Source organism: Haliotis rubra, unplaced genomic scaffold (assembly GCF_003918875.1).
Source record: "Haliotis rubra isolate DU_JTF1 unplaced genomic scaffold, ASM391887v1 Scf778, whole genome shotgun sequence".
NCBI lineage: Eukaryota > Metazoa > Mollusca > Gastropoda > Lepetellida > Haliotidae > Haliotis > Haliotis rubra.
The window spans coordinates 183,392-208,232 of NW_025767499.1; the positions used below are offsets into that span (position 1 = coordinate 183,392).

Consider the following 24,841-nt stretch of genomic DNA (forward strand, 5'->3'; position numbering starts at 1 on the left):
CTTGTGTGTAATTCTAGTTTACAACGAGAATATAAAATAAGACATTTGTTTTGATGTGCTCGTTAAAATAAAATGATTTTGCTCCTTTGACGATAGACTCAAGCAGTTATGAACATAATTTTCAATATTTCCATTTAAAGCAACATTATACAAAATAATCCGATTATAAAGAAGGTGTAATTAGAAGATAAAGCTACTCGGTTTTCAATTTTGAGGTCCTTTATCGTTGATTTAAGACCGCTAAATGTAATTTAAAAACCGAACGCGTCAGCGTGATGTTTTAAATTAAACATTTAGCGGTGAATAGGTCACTTTCATTAGCGGTCTTAAACTGCCATTTAGTACGGTTTTGGTGAACTCTCAGCCAATCAGAATCGAGTATCACACCATGTCGTGCTAGAATATAAGTTATAACCTCAAGAGGCATAAGACTTGGGATGTACAGTTGATTAGCTGTCATTTGTCTGGTCACTATAGGTTCCGTGTATGTATACATATGTCGAATATGACATTGAAAAGCAACCACACGAGTAAATAGATTTCTTGTCTCTATTGAGAGGGTTTGTCGCTTCTATTTGACTAACTGCACGGTGAGTTTACATTTGAGAGCACGTGACTCAATTTGCAATGACAACTTTTGATAATAATGCTAATTAGCAAGTTTGCTCTAATTGTTCTACTGTTTTCATTATTTGTGGAAATAACCAGCCTTGATTGTTCACGGAATCATAACTTACTGAGCGTGAGACGTTAAAAAAGGTGAAAATTGTATGAACGGATGCCATAGATCGAAGATGGCACAAAGTGCTGAAGTACAGATTTTATGATTTTATGACGAAAGCTCTTTAACTGCTGAACATAGAATGCAAAACGAGTAAAAGCAAAATTGTTCCAGGAGGGAAATAAACTTGGCTTGAAAAGGGAAAGCGTTTTGTATCTTATTACCATTTCTATTAATGTTTAAATAACGTCAAAATGCGTTCTCTACATAAGAAGCTAAATGTGTAGCAAGTTCAACCAGATCCCTATATGAATGCATTACAGGTAAACGATCATATCATTTTGAAGTAAAATAACATTTTATGTTCATGTGTATAAGTTCCTACAATTAACAAATATTTATTCCATACTTAAATATTTCACCATTTTGAAAATCTATCGCTTGTTATGTCGGGTTGGTAACGGTCTCAACATAGATCAGTCTACAGATTTCCAGCTGGTCGTCAAACAGTGACGAAACAGTGACCACCCATACCTGTGATATTACTGCGCTTAAAGCACCCCACATAAACATCGCCCAGGCATCGTCACAGCATAATAAAATGACGTCACAATGACCATTAAGTTCTTAGATATATCTAGAGTGCTATGAGTTTCAAACAGGAGAAGCAGCTCTCACACAATATCAGTGCTACCCCTAAAACATTCAAGACGCAAGAAAGCTAATGCTGATGAAAAATCCACCATCCAAAGGAATGCGTGGGGCTCTTTTTGTTTGTTTTTCTTGTTTGAATCCTGCTCAAAAAATATATCCGGTGAAGCTCATATGCAAGTCTATAGAGTTTAGCTCGTCTAGGTTGCCGCAGTCTCTGGAAATGAGTCTCTTCGGAGTCTCTTGTTTGAATCCTGCTCAAGGTGATCGTCCAGGCAAACATATAAACATATCATGCAAAATGGCGAGTATTGTTCAAACTGGGGTAAAGCACACATATATACGCAGTAGATTCTCTGTCTGAGATCCCACATTTGATGGAATGGTTCAGATGATGGCTGATCGTAGACGACTAACAAGGAGGAATTGTGTCGCTGAGAAAGGGGAGATAACCATGCCCCTAGGCGTTCCCAGCGCTTACTACCAGTGTCATTATGTGAAAGGGTAAACAACTCCCTTGACAAAGACTTGTTTCATCATTGCAGCCACCGGGTGACAAAGTCTGATATAATTGATGGATAACTATACCTGACTTTATAATATTCTCGGCCTTGCTGTATCCCTTTAGGTGGTCTAGCTTTGGTTCCTGCATGTCTGTGACCGCCTCCGTGGTGTTGTGGTTAGAGCGTCCGCCCGGAGAGCGGGAGGTCGCGGGTTCGATCCCCGACCGCGTCATACCAAAAGACGTTAAAATATGGTACTTGTTGGTCCTTGCCTGGCGCTCGGCATTAATGGGTACAACAAGGACTGGTCGGCTCGGAGTATAATGTGTCTGAGTGGGGTATTCATGCTTCACTGCGGCATGGTATCTCAGTGGGTTAGCACTATAAAACCAGCTTAAGTCTGGGCTAGTACAAGCAGCCGCACATACACATACACGCATGCACGTCGTCATATGAGCGAAATATTCTCAAGCACGACGTAAAACCCAATTTCACCTCACCTCACCTCACCCCCTGCATGTCTGTAGCCTGGACTTAATACACTGTATATCAGGTTTTTCTATTCTACAACTGTGACGGTGCTATTTTATTGGCCTTTTGATTAATGTTTAGTGTTCTTTTTGCCATGTGTCTGTAATTAAGTCCGCCGACGTGGCGTTAAGTTTCAACTTAAAATTGACTCAACCTATTAGCACTGAAAATGATATCTAAGTCTGTTTTCTCCTGGCAAACGTAACATGATGGAGACCTTTTGTAACACCAAGTACTAAGAGAGATGTAATAGTAAAGTGACATAACAACGTATGGTATGGATTTACAACTTTTTTATTATTTACAACACGACGTTTCTGGCTACTTCTTTCGAAGGACAGAATATGATACAAGCAACATTAATACTACCTACAGGAGGACAGTGAGATGGGATTAAAGACTGATGTGTACATAGATCATGTACAGAGCTCAAGGGGCAAAGTGATGAGATTATGTCACAGAGACAACCTTCTACTGCCCTTGAGGTTGCAGCTGCAGCCACAGTGGTATTGCCAGCACAAAGCAACCAATGAGAATGACACACACGATCATCAGTGTGTATGCACTGACAGGTGTATGTAACGGGGCGTAGAGCATACAGCCTGCTGTCTTGAGCCCAGACCAGAGAGGAAGCAGAATGCTGATTGTCTGAACACTCACGGAGCAGATGCACCGAAGGTCCTCCAGCCTCGGTACCAAGAGGCTGCAAGTGATGCCCTTGGAGTAAGACACAATAATTTGAAAAACATATTGTAGAGAGAGGTCTGTGGCAATTCGATTGTTGTATGTTTCGAACGAGACTTCCATAAAACGGGACTTGCAGTTCTCAATAGGGCGGTGTCGATGTCTGAGATTGTCTACAAATCCCTTCTGAAGATTTAAAAAATAAGATTGTTCTCTGAAAGTAAGGCCCCAAGATATTAGGTTCGCATACTAGTGAGTGAGTGAGTTTAGTTTTACGCTGCACTCAGCTATATGGCGGCGATCTGTAAATAATCGAGTCAGGACCAGACAATCCAGTGATCAACAACATGAACATCGATCTACGTCATTGGGAACCATTGGGAACTTGATGACGTCACAATGCTATGACATCGCTTCACTGCAAGCCAGTACCATGTTCAGAGATGTACATTTTTCATTGAAACCCAATGAAGAGTGATTTTGGATGATAAATAGAATCTCACCCTCGTGTCTTCTGATATCAAATATATCAACACTCGTTGATCCTCGGCAAGCCTCGGATATTTGTAACTTTATCAACTCGTGTTGATATAATTGATATCAGAAGACACTTGGGTGAGATTCTCTATACATGTATATTCAATAACTTATTCGGTAATTAGGAAGCTAGTAAATTAAACTTAGCATTGAGATAAGTACCAATATACTATCAACATAGCGCATCTTCCAATGTTCATGTCGTTGAAATATTAACCGTCGCAATTTTGAAACAAACGAAAATCCATATCCCAGAACTCTGCTTATCTGATACTCTTATCTTAATGGCATGATATCAAGAGACGTTTCCTAGAATAACCATCAATGCACAAAGCCAACCACGCGCTGAGATCCATCGATGAGGATCAATTTGGATCTGCTGATGTTATTGTCCGGAAAACTGATCTTACTCTGAATTATTCAGTTAATCTATGGTTGCCTTCAGCCGGTCTAAAGAAAACATGAATGTAACCCAACTGTACTTCCATTGAAGGAATTAAAGCTAGAACATGATACTGGCTCGCAATTGGATAGTTTAACTGTAAAAAGAAAGTTACTCAAAACAGATTTTCTCAGCATTTATATCATAAGGCATGTGTTTGTATAATACTAAGCAACACGAAACAGGTACCTTAATAATATATTACGTTTGATTTAAAGACCACGTATTACCAAGACTGTCGTTAGGTTCGGATCAAATTTGTTTAATAGATTCTATGAAATAGGAGATAATCTTGTATTATAGGTAGGACTGGCCATCGACATAGACCATGGAGATCGATCATCGTTAACTAAATATCGATCGATTATTGATACAGTGAGGGGAATGTATCTTTAATATTCCTACTAAACTCACTCACTCAGGGTAGCTAATATTATAATTCACTGATTACTTGCCATCGCAGACGAAGAAGATAATTTATTGTTTGGATGTCAGCTGCTGTTCTTTTCGAGTTGCTTCATTTAACACATTTCAATAGGGGACAGCACCCAGTCTAGTGGGTCAATGAGACATCAATTCTCATAAATATTCATTTAAATGTTGTAAAATACCAGCAGCAAACACACAATATAACAGTTAAATTAACACAAACTACAGTAGCACATGTATATTTCATTCACACGCTTATGTGACGTAATGTGAGTTAGTATGTACTATACCCGTCGTATCCACCCCACCCCTTCTCCACAGGCCCATACCAATACAACCCTAATACATATATACAGATATCTTTCCTCACCCACACAGAGCTTCCCGACATAAGTGTCATGATCCGCCCCCTCTTATCCACCTCAGCTGCTCCACTACCCGCCAACCCCCACGAACACAATCCCTAATCCAGGTTAAGGCATATCCGTTCATCAGCGTCCACATATATTCACACTTCCTTCTCTGACTCTACACTAACATACAGGTACTAACTACAGTTTCACTGACATAAAATAATAATGTTTAAAACATTAGCATGTACTTGACATTACTATTACAGAATCGAAACCAACATAGTGGTACTATAGATATTGTCGGTGGGAAGTGTAACCGGGTGAGTGAGTGAGTGAGTGAGTGAATTCCACGAGCTTTTACCAAACCCTGAAATAATCTATAATTCAATAAATACAGTGTCACACTATATACATGAGATGTTAAAATAGCCCAAGGTGAATAGTTCAGATGAAATATTAATCAGATTCTAAAACAATAAATTCCAAGGGGAGATAACTCCTTGGTGTATTTCATACATTCAAATCGAATAAGTGTGGTGTGAATGTAATACACATGCCAAAATAGAATAAATAAATTACATAGACATGTATAATCAATACAAAGTAATTCATACCCGATGTGTGACAGTAGGATTCAGTAGTACAGTGCCACCATGCCAGATGATAAGCGTACCTATAATCCGAATAGACAGTATCCTTCGTTAAAGGTATAGTAACTACAACAGAGGTGCTTTAGTACATGCTCGTCTTTCTTATACTCAGGGTAGCTAGGGGCGGTGGGGTAGCCTAGTGGTTAAAGCGTTCGCTCGTCACGCCGAAGACCCGGGTTCGATTCCTCACATTGGTACAATGTGTGAAGCCCATTCCTGGTGTCCCCCACTGTGATGTTGCTAGAATATTGCTTATAGCGGCGTAAAACCTTACTCACTCACTCATTCAGTCGCTCACTCACAAACAGATATTATCATTTATCATTGATAAATATAAACCACAGCTCATGTTAGTATCACATTCATACTTACATACATGAAATCAATCTCTCAAACGTTCAAACATCAAACATTCCTAGGAATCTAAAAACACTTTAACGAAAAATATAATTATTTGGATGCATTTAGAATGAATTCTATCAATTGAAATTCATTCAAACCTGATTGATTTATTATTTACACTTGGTATGCTGTTAAAGTTAACCTGTTTATTTACACACTGACATTAGAAATGTAACATTAAAGATATACACTCAGTAATTAATATAACAGATTAAACTGACACGCGAGGTATGAGCAGGTGGTAATTTCAAACTCACGACAGACAAACGTCTTGCTTGTGTAAAAGGTTAATGTGACGTGCAGAATTGATTTAAGACAAGGGACACGAGTTCAAATCATACAGTCAGCTTTCAATGTGGTAACCCTACCTAACCACCCTCAATTAAACTAAAATGATACTGGCTATATAGCTAATAATAGAACTTTGTCATGATGAATATAGTGAATAAAGCTGAAAGCAGCTGTTAATATTCAAATATACATAAAACTATTAAATGACTTAAAACTAATGTGTACATTACTGAATAATACAATATACTGTATCTGGCACACCTATTTACACAAACAAATGTTTACATTACAGTGGCTGCGAAATCTAACCATGTTTGACATCAATGCGGCCACGGCCTTTAACACAGTATAATAGACCATTAAATGTACAGTTTGTTCTAAATGAGAAATCGATAGAAAGGTGGGAATATATTTCACGAACAGCTGGTGTCACCACGGATTTTCAGTAATCCATACATATAGCATTCAATGTAATTCTTTTTTTAAAAACCAATATCAGTGTCACAAACACAGCATACATTGATCACAGTAGTTCCAAATATTCCACACCTATGAATATGCCTCTTACATCTGTATCTTCAATCACATGAAATTCTGAATAAACATTGGAAATCAAAACAGGCTGGTAACACAACCTTGTCTGACCCCACTTAAAGTAAAACCAGTTATAATGGTGTCTTCACTGATTTTCACACTCAGCTATTTTCCCCTTTACACCGAGAGGATTTGTTTCAGAGGATAGTCAAGACGTAGTATTCTCTTGCACTGACGTTCTATATCTATATCTGTTAGTTCTTTCCATAAAATGTAGCCGATTTCCTAGTAAAATGTACAGCTAACAAGGCAAGGGGTTTCGTCTTTGATTTCGTAGCTACAACAATGTAGAAACTGTCATGCAGAGGGTTTAGGCCGTTCGACCCATGCTTGTCTTAGGAGGCGACTGACGGGATCACGTGGTCAGATTTGTTGACTTGGTTGACACAACAGCGTATCCCATTGAGTAGATCGATGCTGGTGATGTCAATCACTGGATTGTTTGGCCCAGACGCGATTATTTACAGACGGCCGTCAAATAGCTGGAGAATTGTGGAGTTAAACAATATACAAACTGACTGACCAGAACGCACGTTTCCAAAATGATATGGCAGAATATACATTTGATGTTGGATGTGGTTGCCTGACATTTAAAGGAATTGGTTCCATACTCACAAAGCAGTGCCACGTCTTCTCGTGTCTGTGACAACGCCTTACCCGCTATGATCGATTTCGGCAGAGTGATCAAGTTCGAAGACATTATCCAGCACAAAACCACCACATCAAGATACCACTGAAATGTTGTTTAAACTTTTAACTTTATAGTTCAATGGTTAAATGTTTGTTACTAGAATATGAAGCTGTTACTGGTATTTTATGATCATATCACATTTAATGAACAAGTATTGCAATACAGTAATTCATACAAATATACAATATCGGGCCATCCAGCCCACGAGACATAAAGCAGACTATAGACACACAGATCTATATACATTTACTATATTGAGAACTTACCCTCCCAAGTAACCTACCCCCGGAGTATTAACCTTCCAAGAAAATTGATTAGACTGTAGTTGTCGGTGCCTACCCCCTCGTCAGTACAACATTATATGAGATTATCCCGAATTTTCATTGTGTATTTTCACGTTTCCTCTATTTGAAGTTACAGATTGATTTTAGATGTTGATGAATAGTCAAAGCAAGAGTATGCTTGACAACAGTTTAAAAACCGAAACCGACACGTCCCATCATAATATATATAGTAAAGAACTTGTCAGGCATAAAGTATCATGCCTTTCTTATTCACTTTCCCTCGTCGAAACATTAAGGATAGAAACTCATCTCGAGGTTTTCACAAGGAATTAGGCCCACAGTGAAATGTGCGACATAACTAAAAATTAATGATCAAACATTTGACATTTGGAGTAATATAAGACTGCCCATGTATGAACGTGATACAGTCTATAACATAATACATTAAGGATAGAAACTCATCTCGAGGTTTGCTCTAGGAATTAGGCCCACAGTGAAATGTGCGACATAACTAAACATTAATGATCAAACATTTGACATTTGGAGTAATATAAGACTGCCTATAAATATGTATGAATGTGATACAGTCTATAACATAATGCTCTGATGAATATTGCAAACACTGGAAATTTGATATGAAGGTAAATTAATCTAGAATAATAGTATCTGTATTTTGAAACATCAGTAAAATAGTGATATAAGTAATAATATTTCACGCAGCAGATCAGTTCGGGTTTTTTGTTCATTTTTGTAATTGAGTTTTTATTACATGTTTGAATAACGAAAACCTGCAAAGTTTGCAAAATCTCCATGGCACTGAAGAGAAAACAACGCCGGTCGACATGTACCACCGATAACCAGGCAGTGTTTTTATGTGTTAGAGACCCAATAACTCAGAACACAATCACAGACATACTGCTTGTTGATGTGTGTTGCATGAGAATAAGGATCTGAAAACATCATTTAATATTTAAATGCCTCTTAATAGCTAAACCTTTTAAGAATTTTTATATAACGTATGTTATATTTGGGATTACACTTTCTTAGTAAAGTACAGATTCTAGTACTTTTGGGGGATTGAGTCCCATCCAGGAATCGAACCCACACCCTCAGAGTCAGGCACCTAATCGCCAGCACACAAATTCAGACGCCTAGACCGCTCAGCCACCGCGGCTTCCAGAAAACAAACATTTTAAGAATTTGCTATTTAGTTTTGTCATAAGATATACAAATGTCTGTCTTCATTGATCTCCGTGACGTCTCCATTTCGCTGTACGTTTTAGCATCTTTAAATGAGATAAACATCGGAATTTGGCTAAAACTCTGTTAAGAGCTTTCTCAAAATTTGAAAGATGTAAATCGAGTGTTAGTAATGATTTACAAGATCCATAACGTCTAAGAAATACAGAAGAATACATATTTGTTATACCAAGTTTGGATTTGGATATCAATCCATCTTCTACAAAACATGTTCTTGGGATATCCATGTAAAATAAAGTTAAAGTAATAACTCTTTAACACGTGTCACCCAATGTATAACGTATAAACTTAGCATGCCACAGCAAGTCCAAGGATAACGTTTCTCGTCCACACAAGTGAGTGAGTCAGTTTGGTTTTACGCCGCACTCAGCAATATTCCAGCTATATGGCGGCGGTTCGTTCACACGAAGCAACCTACACATATTGAATATCGATTCTCTGACAGTGTAACATATGTTCCTACCTCAGAAAGGTTTGCTTTTAGAGAACTTCTTGCTGGTGACTAACATGACGTTGACACACGTAATGGTTCTCAAAGTCTTGAGGTCAAAACATTTATTAACGAGATAATGAGATGTTTATTAATTAATGAAATATGACTTCGTCTTCATTAGTAAGGCATTTTCGGATGAAAAAATTGGTTCCAAGAACAAGAATGTTCAAAATCTTTAAAATCCCCAAAATATTAGCACAACTTTAATTTTCTGTGTTATTTGAAAATTATTAGCTGAGTATTAGCAATGACTTGATTTTTCAATATGGCTGCCAGGAATTTCCAGCGCGGATGGCACTATACAAGTGTAGCTATTATTTATACCGAATTCCATCTCAATGGGTTTGAAATGTAATACCCATTAGAATGGAACTCGATATACACAATAGCTACACTTTTATAGTGTCATCGTCACTGAGACTACGAGTGTTGCTATTTGTTTATATCGAACTCCATTCTAATGGGTTTCAACTACACGGGTATTATATTCCATGTACATTAGGGTCCCACGTGTGAGCGCTTTGCGACAAACTGGGCTGGTTGTATAGCAATAAGTCAAGATTCTCATTACTGAAATATTTAACTGAGGGAGGATGTAAAACTCATTTGTATCCAAGATTATGTCCCGCTGAAATATGTGATGAATACCTGACCTTTTGTATTCTTAACAACTTCTTTCTTGTCAGGTGAATGCTGTGTAAGTGCAGAGAGTTAATGACATTGACTTTGCCGTCCTATTGTTCTCTTACCCGTGAACATTCGGGTTTCAATTGGTCTTCAACAATCCATGCTTGTTGTAAAAGGCGACTAACGGGATCGGTTGGTCAGACTCGCTGACTTGTTGACGCCGGAACCGAATTTTCATTCCCACATGAAATGAAGGAAAAGTTGTCTTGTCTTATTTCCCCGCCCCTGCAGTGGAAATTGATGTGCTGGTGTAATAAAAAACCCATTCTATTATCCAGGCACATTCATAAGAAAACATGTCAACTTGATCTTTCTTCATATACATTATTAAAAAGTCGCTAACCAAGCAAAGTGCCTTGATCTACATTGTGTATATATAATTCAAGGACTATTGCCAAGTGATCTAGATTTTAAAATTTCATGTGACACAATTAGTCATAATCTTTTTCCCTCGTCCGCCTGTTGCTAATCTTCCTGAACTCGCTTATTTTCGGTCACTACAAAATTCATTTAAGTTTTAGAATCCACATGGTGTATAACCCACTTGTTTCAAATATATACAAAGAACTTAGTTAAGTACTCCCTGACATATCTCACAATAGAATGAGCCCTGATCTCAACCCTTTGGTGCATATCTGGGACATGAATGGTCGTCATGTGCAACAAGGGGATCTTCCTGTACAGAACCTGGCCCAGTTGGAAGCTGCTTTACACGAGGAATGGCGTAGACTGCCCCTTCAGAGGATCAGGAGACTGACGGGGGTATGAGGAGGAGAGTGCTGGCTGTCATACAGTCACATGGAGGTTACACTCGGTATTGACCTTGAATCGTGTAAGATACGCAAAATAAAATTTTGAATGTTCACATTCACCAATAAATTCAACATTAAACATTCAGGGGCCACACTTGTATAGACATGGTTTTGTATGAAAATCAGTGTGTGTGCGTGTGTTTAAATGAGCAATTATCATCATAAAATCAACATGAAATCTAACCATACGGGTCAGAAAAATGTTTTTCCATCATAATCCCCATTAGAAGATTTATGTATGTGCAGAAAAACTATCATTGCAAAAATACAGGGGGTGCTTAATTAAGTTCTTTGTGTATAGTATCTCAGAGTGTAAAACCGTCATTCTGCACTGAGAATGCGTTGGATGACCTGTGGAAATGCAACCTCTTCCGGTAAGGGAGATAACCAATTAGCAGTGCAGTGTTACGGCCCACGTTTATATTTAAAAGTGTCAGAAATCTGTGATTCTGAATTTATAATAAAAAAACAAACTGGCCCTGATTATAGCTAGAGGTTAGTCCGCGCCATTCACGTGTGAGTGGGTTTCACCAAAGTGATGAAGCTCTGAGTCCTGACCTGAGATCCGAGAACTTCAGTCGTTCATTCAGCATGAATCTTATGCAACTAAAACGCTGATCATACCAATACACAGACTACTGCTGATTACCTTATTGACACTTGTAATCGTATCCCAACTGTGTAGATCGATGATCATGATATTGATCAGTGGATTGTCTGGTCCAGACTGGATTATTTACAGCCCGCCGCCATGTAGCTTGAATATTGTTGAGTGCGGTGAAAAACAAACAAACAAACAAACAAATCAACGACTTACTGACCGTCATGGCACAAAACAAAGAGACCATTGTTTATTGCAACATAATGCGTCAAGCATAATACAAATAAACCTAAGGCCCACACAGTTATTGGTGTTGTTTTTGTTTTTCATAATTGTCTTTATTCGTGTTAATTTACACGGGGCGTATTACACTACACCAGTGTATGAAATAAGGCCCCTCCGACCGCCGGAGGCGGGATAGAGTTCTGACGGACGGTCTAGATTTACTAGGGGCGTAGCTACCATTATAAAAAAATGCCCAGGCTTACACATGATTGTTGCTAAAGCCCTCAAATAGTATCTAAATAAAAAGCTTTGCAACCTATCGGGCTTACACGAAATAAATCCCTTGCTACGCGCCTGTAAATTACAGCTAGCCAGCCCGATAGTCTCGTAATATTCCATACATCTGAGTAAATTCACCATATCTTGGTGTCAGGTCTGGTTAAATCCATTTTGGGCTGGTGTCTGGCTGGGTTTGGGGCTTATTTCATACACTGCTATATACGATTTCGTTGTCAAGAAAAGTCAGGATATAAAGTGCGGGCACTAATTTGTCTTAATAATCATTTTGTAAAGTTGCCTCTTGAAAACTATTAACCTTCAGCTAAATAGTTCACAAAGATCACATCATGTATAATGAAAAGACGTCATAGTGTTATGTATTGTGCTAACAATACTTCAACCAGATAAATGTTTTGGTAAAAGTGATTAGTGTTGTGTTTCCTTATTAATACTAGAAATGTAGATTAATGTTCTCCTTGAATACTACAGATAATTAATTTAAAGTTGTTGTGACTGATGGCCAACAGTTTCTGGTTTTCTTCAAACTTGACTTCAAATGGCAAAGTGTCATAAAGATATTTTTCTAGCTGTGTTCAAAATGATTTTACATGACCTCATCCTATATACACATGCATCAAGATTCTGGATCCTTTTCACAATATAAAACAAACATAGTCTACTTGGGACCCATTAGGCCCGGAATCCCCACGAAAGGGCAAATATTTGTGATACATGTGTGCATGTGTAAATAAAAGCGACAAAACCCTTTCCATATTCATAAGAAATTGCTGCTAAAATTAGAGTCGACTGTACAATTGTGACTATATCATGAGTATATATTTGTTTCAGAAACATTACAGCTGTGCGATGTTGTTTGTAAACAAATCAAGTCTGGACCAGATAATCCAGTGATACGCCAAAGGTAACAACATGATCACAATGCAGGTGAAACCTACCAGGTAAGCATTGCGCATGTACACACATTAACAATGCAAGTGAACCTCGTGGGAGACCAAGCCATGGAAGGTTTACGCACATGAAGCAGACTTCTAGCTTTGCGAGGGACAAATTAGGTCTGTGTCATGTGCTTTTGGCCAGTAGGGTTAAGCCAGTTTTCATTATGTTTTTTTCTTCTCAACTTACATTATATTCACAAGCAAAAATTCTTATAGTTCATGCCACAATGTATTTATATTCGAATATATTTGATATTATAGAACTTGTAAAATGCCTTACCTTAATTTCATTGTGTACAGGTGGGTGGTTGTGGTTATAGCTAACCATTGTGATGATGTCATTCGACGTCGAAGCTGGTGATCCACAGTTCTTGTCAAGGCAGCGCCAGGAAATCTATTCTCTTGTTCGGTCTGTACATAAATCCCCACACACATTAATATCATATTATTATGATTAAGTGACAGGTGTCATTTTGAACACGGTTCAATGTTGGTGAAAACCTACTCAGATAGGTGATACCTGATTGATCAGTATTCACTAAGTTAATTAGTCACTCATCTTTAAGCCACTAAACAAACACCAGTCAGCTGCAAGACCAGATCGGTGAACATCAAAGGAAAAAAAGGTCTGCCTCATGTGCATAGTTTAAAATTTGAAGGTCTGCCTCATGTGCATAGTTTGAAATCTAAAGGTCTGCCTCATGTGCATAGTTTGAAATCTGAAGGTCTGCCTAATGTGCATAGTTTGAAATTTGAAGGTCTGTGTCATGTGCATAGTTTGGAATCTAAAGGTCTGCCTCATGTGCATAGTTTGAAATCTAAAGGTCTGCGTCATGTGCATAGTTTGAAACCTAAAGGTCAGCGTCATGTGCATAGTTTGAAATTTGAAGGTCTGCGTCATGTGCATAGTTTGAAATCTAAAGGTCTGCCTCATGTGCATAGTTTGAAATCTGAAGGTCTGCGTCATGTGCATAGTTTGAAATCTAAAGGTCTGCGTCATGTGCATAGTTTGAAATCTAAAGGTCTGCCTTATGTGCATAGTTTGAAATCTAAAGGTCTGCGTCATGTGCATAGTTAGAAATCTAAAGGTCTGCCTCATGTGCATAGTTTGAAATCTAAAGGTCAGCGTCATGTGCATAGTTTGAAACCTAAAGGTCTGCGTCATGTGCATAGTTTGAAATTTGAAGGTCTGCGTCATGTGCATAGTTTGAAATCTAAAGGTCTGCGTCATGTGCATAGTTTGAAATTTTGAAGGTCTGCCTCATGTGCATAGTTTGAAATTTGAAGGTCTGCCTCATGTGCATAGTTTGAAATCTAAAGGTCTGCGTCATGTGCATAGTTTGAAATCTAAAGGTCTGCGTCATGTGCATAGTTTGAAATTTGAAGGTCTGCGTCATGTGCATAGTTTGAAATTTGAAGGTCTGTGTCATGTGCATAGTTTGAAATTTGAAGGTCTGCCTCATGTGCATAGTTTGAAATCTAAAGGTCAGCGTCATGTGCATAGTTTGAAATCTAAAGGTCTGCGTCATGTGCATAGTTTGAAATTTGAAGGTCAGTGTCATGTGCATAGTTTGAAATTTGAAGGTCTGCGTCATGTGCATAGTTTGAAATCTAAAGGTCTGCGTCATGTGCATAGTTTGAAATTTGAAGGTCTGCGTCATGTGCATAGTTTGAAATTTGAAGGTCTGCGTCATGTGCATAGTTTGAAATCTAAAGGTCTGCGTCATGTGCATAGTTTGAAATCTGAAGGTCTGCGTCATGTGCATAGTTTGAAATCTAAAGGTCTGCGTCATGTGCATAGTTTGAAATTTGAAGGTCAGCGTCATGTGCATAGTTTGAAATCTAAAGGTCTGCCTCATGTGCATAGTTTGGAATCTAAAGGTCTGCCTCATGTGCATAGTTTGAAATCTAAAGGTCAGCGTCATGTGCATAGTTTGAAATTTGAAGGTCTGCCTCATGTGCATAGTTTGAAATCTAAAGGTCAGGGTCATGTGCATAGTTTGAAATCTAAAGGTCTGCGTCATGTGCATAGTTTGAAATCTGAAGGTCTGCGTCATGTGCATATTTTGAAATCTAAAGGTCTGTATCATGTGCATATTTTGAAACCTAAAGGTCTGCGTAATGTGCATAGTTTGAAATCTAAAGGTCTGCGTCACATGCAGAGTTTGAAACCTAAGGTCTGCGTCATGTGCATAGTTTGAAATTTAAAGGTCTGCGTCATGTGCATAGTTTGAAACCTAAAGGTCTGCGTCATGTGCATAGTTTGAAACCTAAAGGTCTGCGTCATGTGCATAGTTTGGAACCTAAAGGTCTGCCTCATGTACATAGTTTGGAACCTAAAGGTTTGCGTCATGTGCATATTTTGGAACCTAAAGGTCTGCGTTATGTGCATAGTTTGGAACCTAAAGGTCTGCGTCATGTGCATAGTTTGGAACCTAAAGGTCAGCGTCATGTGCATAGTTTGGAACCTAAAGGTCTGCGTCATGTGCATAGTTTGGAACCTAAAGGTCTGCGTCATGTGCATAGTTTGGAACCTAAAGGTCTGCGTCATGTGCATAGTTTGGAACCTAAAGGTCTGCGTCATGTGCAGACACCCCATGGAAATGCCACAGTCAAGCTTCTTTTCTCAACTATGTAGCAGATAATTTCAGTAAACAAAGAAAAGGTTCCAAGTGGATGAAAGTATCTTTTTCACAGATTCAAATATCATTCAAGTAGACTCAATTATATATTATGCATTTATGTTATACCGTGACACTGATACGCTTCCATAAACTGCCTGGCATTTCAAGACTAGGCTGATATAATGCAGCTGTAGGCGTATCTTTCCAATTCGACAGAGACACAAATTTCCCAAATGCGAAATCGGATCAGCATGAGGACCTGGTTAAATGCCAAGCCGTGAACTTCCTGTACATTTTTCAAACGAGCCACGATCAACTGATCCGTTACCATGCCTCGAAAATAAAGTATTTGTTTTAACTTTGCAATAAATGCTGAGTAAGAATCCCGTCTTTATCCATATTTAATGTTAATTAATGAAATCCATGTTAATCTGTTGTAAATGTCATGTCTCAAACTTTTGACTCATTTTTCTCTCATCACAATATATTTGGTGAAACAACATTCTTTCATTAACGCTGGCCGATGCAGATGTGCAGAGTACATATGTACCAGAAGACACTGTACAAAGTGATAAAACATGAATCTGTCAAACAATGATCACACACGGTGTATTCTTTCAACCTGTGGAGACCCGTGAAGATCCGGGTTAGAATTGATCTTCAGCAGCCCATGTTTGTTGTAAGAGGCTACTAACGGGATCAGGGGGTCAGGCTTGGTTGACATATATCATCGTATCCCAATTGCGTAGATCGATGCTCATAATGTTGATCCCTGGATTGTCCGGTCCAGACTCGATTATTTACAGATCACCGCCACATAGCTGGAATATTGCTGAGTGTGGCGTAACACTAAACTCATTCACTCCAACCGGTGGCACCAGGCACAAATGCATGCAAAAGGCAATGGAATGTTCAAGTGGACAAACATGGGAACTTATGGTATAATCAAACTGGGTCAGTCTGGTCGCTGATGCGTCATCTTTGTAAATATCCTCCACATGGCCACCATAAAATGTTTTGAAACATGTACTAATGCATAAATTAATGTCAATTTATCATAGGTCTGGGGAAAGTTTCTTTTATCACAACCACAAAACAGGAAAAACGTAAACTAGCATCCAAAAACCCGCCACCAAATATTTTTCTGGTCTAAAACAAAACAAAAGCACATTATGGTAACATTAAATGTTTTATTGTAAAAAGCAATCATTCAGCAAACAGTATTTAATGGGTAACAAGAAGGAAAACGACGCAGCTCGTGATCTAATGGCACATGAATGACATTTGGGTGCATTGTCCAGTGTTCGATCACCAATGCAGAATCGACTGGGAGCTTTTACAACTTTCTGGCAAGCACATATTGTTCAATACTCTAGCAGTTGTGCAGGCCCGAACCAGGCGTCGAAATGAGAAGGTGAGTCTTCTGACGTCTTGATTAGGAATCCGACGCCATTCATCTTGCAGGTCATCATTATGGCACACAGATGTTTAAAACTGACAGTTTATCTTTATGTTTTGGTTAGTTGTTGTCTGGTTATACACCCCAACTAGAACTCTTCGCTCCCAGTACCAACTCCTGTTAACGCTAAACAGTCCCAAAGATCCGCTTAGCTTCGTTCGGCAACTGATCTTTCCGACATGCAGGCCCATGTCTGTGGAACTCTCTACCCGACAATATTGAACTTTCTGATTCTCTCACATGTTTCAAATCTCTCTGAAAATCTATGTCTTCAAGGGTACTTATTACTAACTCTTCAAACCCACCATGCAAATTTATTGTACATTATCCTCGGATTGTATTGTAGTGTCACGAGCATGCACAAGTGCGTGGTACAGAGGCATTATAAATGCCAATTATTATTATTATTTGTATTTGTAGTCCACCAATATTGCCGAGTGCGGCGTTAAACAACCAATTAACCAACCAACCAACCAACCAACCCAAATCCTATTACTCGCCCGCCTTAAATTTTCATTCCAACGTGAAATAAGTTTTCTTATTTCTGCATTTCCCCGCCCTGTGGAAATGTATGCCCTGATGTTTTAAAAAAATATATTTACCCGTGAACACTTACTGAACAACCCAGGTCAGCGTGATTTTTCTTTATATTCACTTATTAGAAAGCGAACAAAGCGAAGCGACTCGATCTACATTATAAATCTGTTTACCAACGATCACCAAGCGAAGAAGGATATAGAGATTAATACCGAGCGTAGATGGCATATAGTATTTACAACACGAGTGACTGAAGAATGATATTTCCCTAGCGAGACTGACAACGCGTTCGGAATGAATGAGCCGATGACGTCAGTACTGTCTTAATGTCTAACTGAAGAGTAGATTTCCTTGAAACCAAGGCATTCGGTGTCGAATTGAAATTAGGGTAATCTAATCTGCAGTTTGACTACCTATAATAGCAAGTTTATCTCAGATCTACCAACCGTGAAGATCCGGGTTAGAATTGGTCTTCAGCAAACCATGCTTGTCATTAGAGGCGACTAACGAGATCAGATGGTCAGGCTCGCTGACTTGGTCGACACATGTCATCGTAACCCAATTGCGTGGATCGATGCTCATGATGTCAATCACTGGATTGTATGGTCCAGATTCGATTATTTACAGCCCGCCATATAGCTTAAATACAGCTGAGTGCGGCGTTAACAACAAACAAATACAAATACAAGTTCTCATTATCTGAACCTTAAAAGGCCATCACTGCAGATCCACAACCCAATAGGGAAGGAAAGATTGTGTTTGAACGAGTTTTGTTTTACACACTAAAACCATACCCCCTTGCCTACTCAAGTATCAACAAGTGAGCTCTCTCGAAACAGAAGCATCGTGGAACCAGCTTGAGAAGAACTTGTCTTTTCATGAAACACAGAACAAGACTGGGGAATATTTCACCGAAACCTGTTCAGATACAAACTTGTAGTTTGTCATTTCTTACAAACGAAATACAACTGATTAGAACTTGTTTTAAACAGTTCAGGTGAGGTATAAACATTATCGTGAAAACAATGTCTTTACGATTTTATAAAAAGCAACAAATCCATGCAAAATGTGTTTGATCATTATTGGCTTATTGCAGGGGACGCATTTGAGGCAGATTCTCAATTTTCAGTACAAAGGAAAGTGTAAAGCAGCTTCGTCAACAACTAGTGTGCACCGTGTTTGGTTTGAATCCAAGAAGCTTATTGGATACTTGATTATTCCAAGTCTGCTGCCTCCGCTCTGTTACAACCTGGCGGATATTAGCTCTGAGGTCATTAAATTTGACAGTAGTATTGGAAACTGATTTTTGAAGGGCAGCTTTAGCTTCAGAATCAGCTATAGAGTTACCTCTTACGGCAGTGTGACCGGGAAGCCAACGAAACACAGTAACCTTAGAAGCCAGATATAAGACTCATGGTGACTTAAAACTTCAGGTAAAGAGATGATTAATGTATTTACGACCGTTGATTGAGTATAAACAGAACAACTGTCTGAATAAAAGATGGAATAGCTCTCCTTAGATTTGTCAATATATTGCAGGGCAAGTAAAATCGCCATAGATTCAGCTACAAATTTAGAAATTCCATCAGTTAATGATATAGAAAAGGTGATACCATATTCCTGTCCATTTCTGTTTTACACATTTGTAGGATGAATGTTTATGGGCTGATGGTATACAGTACACTTGGTCTCTATTGGTCAAAGGTATGTGGTGGCGGATTTCACCAGCAAAATTCACCGATCATCTACTCCAATTTGACAAAGTTGAAATCCTATCCACCAAGAATCAGGATTTCACGAAAAGAAAACATTTGAAAGCCACTGAAATCCGCCGCCGCAAGCCTTGGTTTGTTTAGAGACAGTCATCACCTATTGATTTGTTTTGTATATTTTTCGTTCATCGCCACTGTAAATATTGTATTTTCATTCTTTTTATTTATGTTTTTGTTTGTTAAAGGGACAAATTTGCCCCTGACATGACATATACAAAAAAGAGAAAAATTGACGTCCTTCATATTATCATTCCATAGAGATAATGTATACATTACAATATTCAATGTAATGCTGCTTCCGAACATGTATGGATGCGTATTAGAGTCACATATAATTAGCATTTTCCTAGGCTGTGGCACTCATGCGCTTCCATATAAATCTACCGAGATTCATTACAATGATAATGGAACGATCTATCTATACGCGTTTCAACTTTATCATCATAATATTCTCTCTCTCTCTCTCTCTCTCTCTCTCTCTCTCTCTCTCTCTCTCTCTCTCTCTCTCTCTCTCTCTCTCTCTCTCTCTCTCTCTCTCTCTCTCTCTCTCTCTCTCTCTCTCTCTCTCTCTCTCTCTCTCTCTCTCTCATCTGAAATATATGTGAATCTGGTAAACGAGTGTGGTATTTTCACTCAATTAAACATTCAGTAATAACTTGTTGGTGACGTCTTGCTTTCAAGTTTATACAATCAGCCCTTCTTCCCATGTTCTCTTGTAAAGTAAACGGAAATTAATATTCATATTAAATCCGTGGAATTCCAATGAATTTCGGTAGAAGTAAGGCAATTTGAAAAGCTGAAGCTAAAGATTGGGTTTGACAATGTCAAGGCACACATATTGAACAGTGAGTGAGCGAGTGAGTCTAGTTTTACGCCGCTTTTAGCAATATTCCAACAATATCGCGGTGGTAGCACACCAGAAATGGGCTTAACATATTGTACCCATGTGGGAATCACCCTTGTCTTCGGCGTGCTTTAACCACTATACCCCACCATTGTACTTGAAACTGTTGACTACTTGGAGCAATGTTTTCAAGTGGATGTTCGCCAACTTGTTATTTTATCACATTATGGTAGACCAAATAACCAGGATCCACATGCACAGCTGATATCCACAACTGGAAGTCAACCGATAATTTTGATCTTTTACTCAGTTGTATTTTGTCGACATTTTGCAATCCATTGACGTCATACCAATTGTTTTGGGGTAATGTGATAAGGTGTGATAATATTTATAAAAACACTAAATTCCAGCATTTATTACCGTTATCTGATGGGTCTACGCCAGAATATGTATGTCGTTGTACCCATGAAAAATTTGTTTAACCTCGCCGTAAACCCTCCTTGGATTGTAGGGTATATAGGTGTTGCCACCAAACAGCAAATGCTTCTCACGTGTATACTAACATAAAGCGGACGCGCCATGGTATAATTGTAGTAATTGCCACCGGAGATTTCTTACAAGGAAAGAGTATAATCGCTGATATTTAACCAACTCACAGACTCAAATTATCATGATACACAATATTATATATGTATAATATTATATTATACACAATAGTATATAAGTCCTGTTCACGGCAATCTATGATTAAACTGCAATTACTTTGCCAATACAATGGCAATTTCCCTTTACGGAAATAGTTTTGTTGCTTACATTAGTAACATCAAGATACAATGTTCCTTGTTATAGAACTCGGGTTAACGACAGTCTATGGTTAAACTACAAATATCTTTGCCAGTATAAATCAACAGAAGTAGTTTTGTCGCTTACACGGGTTATGCCAGATACTTATAGCCATGACACGACGTGTCAGCGAGCATGACCAACCGATCCCGTTAGTCCCCTCTCACGACATGACTGACTGGCTGAGTTTGGTTTTACGCCGCTTTTAGCAATATTCCAGCAAAATCACGGCGGGGGTTGCCAGACAGGCCACACATTGTAACCAGGGTCGGGTTCGTGACGAGCCAAGGCTACCCCACCGCCCCCTCACGACATGAAGGGGTTGCTAAGACCAATTCTAACCCGGGTCGTTCCATAGTATACAATCCAATCTGCCTTATGAGTCATTAAGGTTGACAGTCACAACAATATCATCCTACCGGGTACCCATTTACTACCGTAAAACTAAAATTAGGAAGAATGTTTTGGGAAATGCCAAGTTACAGGGTTACATCGTGCAACCTACTTGCGTACTTTCGATGATTCTGCTAAATACAAATAACTGGATTGTACGAAAATAGACATTTCTCAGAAGGCTATTCAAATAAAGTTAGTCTGTATGTTAGGTAGTTAAACACTTCACGAATGTCCTCCATGATACAATCACACTATATTAGGTGTGTATTCACAGATGAATCTAAGCAGAGCCCAGCAAGGGTTGTCATTCCACTTGAAGTCATGTGACCGGACCATCTCCACACAGAACTCTGTCGAACTCCGTCCTTCTCCAGGCATCCAGTTGGTGTAGGTTGCCCGCGTCCCATCAGACCAGATGAATATTCCGTTCGCCACGGGCTCAACACTCAGGCCGATCCAGTTGGTGCTCCAGACTACAACACAGGTTACGCCAAAGTGTAAATATCAAATATACATTATGCAATGATTGAAATACTATTAGGATAAATTCTATTATGGATAAAACTATATTTTATAATAACCCATGCTTGTCGTAAGGACTGACTGACGGCATCGGATGGTGATTGAACATTCGTAACTACTCGCCTCTTTCCGTGACCTCGTACCTGTATAGTACGCCATTAGTGCGGAGAATGGTGGGAAACTAATCAAATCGCGCGTAGTAAACTGTGAAATGAGTTAAATAGTTTCTTTGCAATTGTCGATTTTCATTATTATTTCTGTGATTATAAAATTATCTTGTTACTGATATTTGTTAACGACATAAGTCGTGTTGTATCATAAATTTCTAGTAGCCATGTTTGGAAATTCACAGTTATCTTTCCTTGGAAATAGTGCTAGACTATTTTCATCTCCCTGCCCGTTTGCGCTTAGACAAGGCCCAGTCATGAACATGCATTCGTAACTACTCGTGTCATTCCGGCAAGCCGGATGGCGTCTTCTTGTAGGTCACGGAAAGAGGCGAGTAGTTACGAATGATGAACATGGCCACGAGAGGGATACGAGTCGCCATCCGGCTTGCGGGAATGACACAAGTAGTTACGAATGGGATATCGATACGTATGATGCCGAAACAATGGAATGTCTTGTCCTATGGGTGTAATACTGCTGACTACGGCGTAACAGACATACAGACAACCAAATACATGTCCTGTCACATCTGTTTCGGTTTTAACCAGCTTAAGCATTTGTTTCATTACAACAAATGTTTACACGGAGTCACGTGAAGATCCGGATTATAAATGGTCTGGTAACTGTCTTGGTTGACGCATGATATCGTATTCCAGTTGGGAAGATTGATGTTTATGTTTTTGATCACTGGATTGTCTGGTCCGGACTCGATTATTTACACACCATAGAGCGGCGTTAAACAAACAAACATGGAGGAGTTAGTGGTTTGGGCAATGGTGGATAGATCATCATCCTCGTGCTCAACACTTGATCACTCACTCACTCACTCACTCACTCACTCACTCACTCACTCACTCACTCACTCACTCACTACACTACCAGCTGATCCTTGCAGCGTTGTCTTAAAGAAGTTGAACTTTCCTTTACTGCTCGCTACTACCAGTCGACCACCTCGGTTCTTACACGTGCTGTCAGCTTTATACCAATTTATTTGGGTTGTCATGACCTCAATGCACATGTCCTCTATGGGACTGTGGATCCTGTTGGCACCTGAACAATCTGTAGAATTAGAAATCAGGAATGAATTGGAGCAAGAATAATGAATATAACTGATACATGAATTTGGTTTGGTTACTAAAGGCCCGACCTCCAGGTCACTTGTTTTTGAAAACGAGGGAGAAAACCTTTTTGTTTTCATGTTTGTGGATAATTGCTTGTGGTTTAATGAAAAATGTTTGGACCCTTCTTGCAGAAAGTCAACTTAAATAATGTGAAGACATGGGTACATCCGGAATATATTACACGGTACCCTATTAGGATGTCAAACTCCCTTTATACCAAGAAATCAGCTGTACAACATGCAAATACAGCGAAAGAAAGACAGATTGATCGTGGGTGGGTAATGTTTTCCTCCAATGGCTGAGGGCACACTCCCTCTTTAGTATGTAACTATGGAATACTGTAAGGGACATTCTCGCGATCTCGCATTCTCGCGTTCTCGCGATTTCGTAAGTTTTGTGGCCATATTTGACAAGTCGAGATTGCGAGAATGCGAGATTTGACAGCATGTACAAATGTCGCATTCTCGCGATCTCGACTTTTGACAAAAGTGCTATGTACCAAAAACACGAGAATGCGAGAACGCGACGATTTCGGCCACTTTGCCATTTTAGCTTGTTTCTAAAGGACGATATCGCGAGAATGCGAGATCGCGAGAATGTCCCTTACATTATTCCATATGTAACAGTACCAGAAGGTAAACACCGATGTACGTGTAAGGGACACAGTCTACAGACAGTGATGACAAGAGTTGGAAGTATCAAATAAGCAAATGTTATTCCTTTGTTAAGGCCATCGGTACTGGAGACCAAGCGCAACCCAAGGCTGAAATTACTCAAGTGATTTGGGTGCGATTCATGAATACCATAAACTGTAAGATATTTATTGGCGCCCAATGGAAGAGTTTCTGAGTCTTGAAAGAGTATATTGGGCCTGTTTGAGAAAGTGACCTGAGAGTTTACTGAATGCTTTCTGGAGAATAAGAACCTGCTCAAATCACGATAGACTTAAATATTAAAGAATTGATTTAAGCCACTTACACGGATTCAAAATATGTGAGCGGTTTTTGGTTTTATGGTGAGTATTTCACGCCATGTACACTGGATTTAGAAAGAGATAGGGAAGTTATGCAGGTCTCACGCCCAGGTGTACTTTCCCACGTTAAAATGATTTACGTTTATTGTTGACATTATTGCAAAAACAATTATTGTTTAAACCCCAGTGTTTGTCAGTATACCAATAAGTGGTACAGTTACAGAATACCGGATACCTACCAGCCATATTCTTTGGTGTGAAGTGCACTCCTATTATAGGGAGGTGAGGTGAGGTGAGGTGAGGTGAATTTGGGTTGAACGTCGTGCTTGAGAATATTTCGCTCATATGACGACGTGCATGCGTGTGTATGTGTATGTGCGGCTGCTTGTACTAGCCCAGACTGAAGCTGGTTTTCATAGTGCTAGCCTACTGAGATACCATGCCGCAGTGTAGCATGAATACCCCACTCAGACACATTATACTGACTCCGAGCCGACCAGTCCTTG

General features: G+C 39.1%; 1 protein-coding gene and 1 long non-coding RNA gene across 2 annotated transcripts; both read right to left on the reverse strand.

Moving 5' to 3' along the window:
• Positions 1-2,960: 2,960 nt before the first annotated feature.
• Positions 2,961-17,007, reverse strand: LOC124260812. The gene is made up of 3 exons (XR_006894178.1): positions 16,807-17,007; positions 6,442-6,446; positions 2,961-2,971 (listed from the first exon to the last, which is right to left on the reverse strand). It is a non-coding gene; the product is annotated as an uncharacterized LOC124260812 (long non-coding RNA).
• Positions 17,008-21,797: 4,790 nt separating this feature from the next.
• Positions 21,798-24,581, reverse strand: LOC124260814 (lithostathine-like). The gene is made up of 3 exons (XM_046695130.1): positions 24,575-24,581; positions 23,121-23,300; positions 21,798-22,024 (listed from the first exon to the last, which is right to left on the reverse strand). The coding sequence occupies exons 1-3, from the start codon at positions 24,579-24,581 to the stop codon at positions 21,798-21,800; spliced, it is 414 nt and encodes a 137-aa protein (XP_046551086.1).
• Positions 24,582-24,841: the final 260 nt, after the last annotated feature.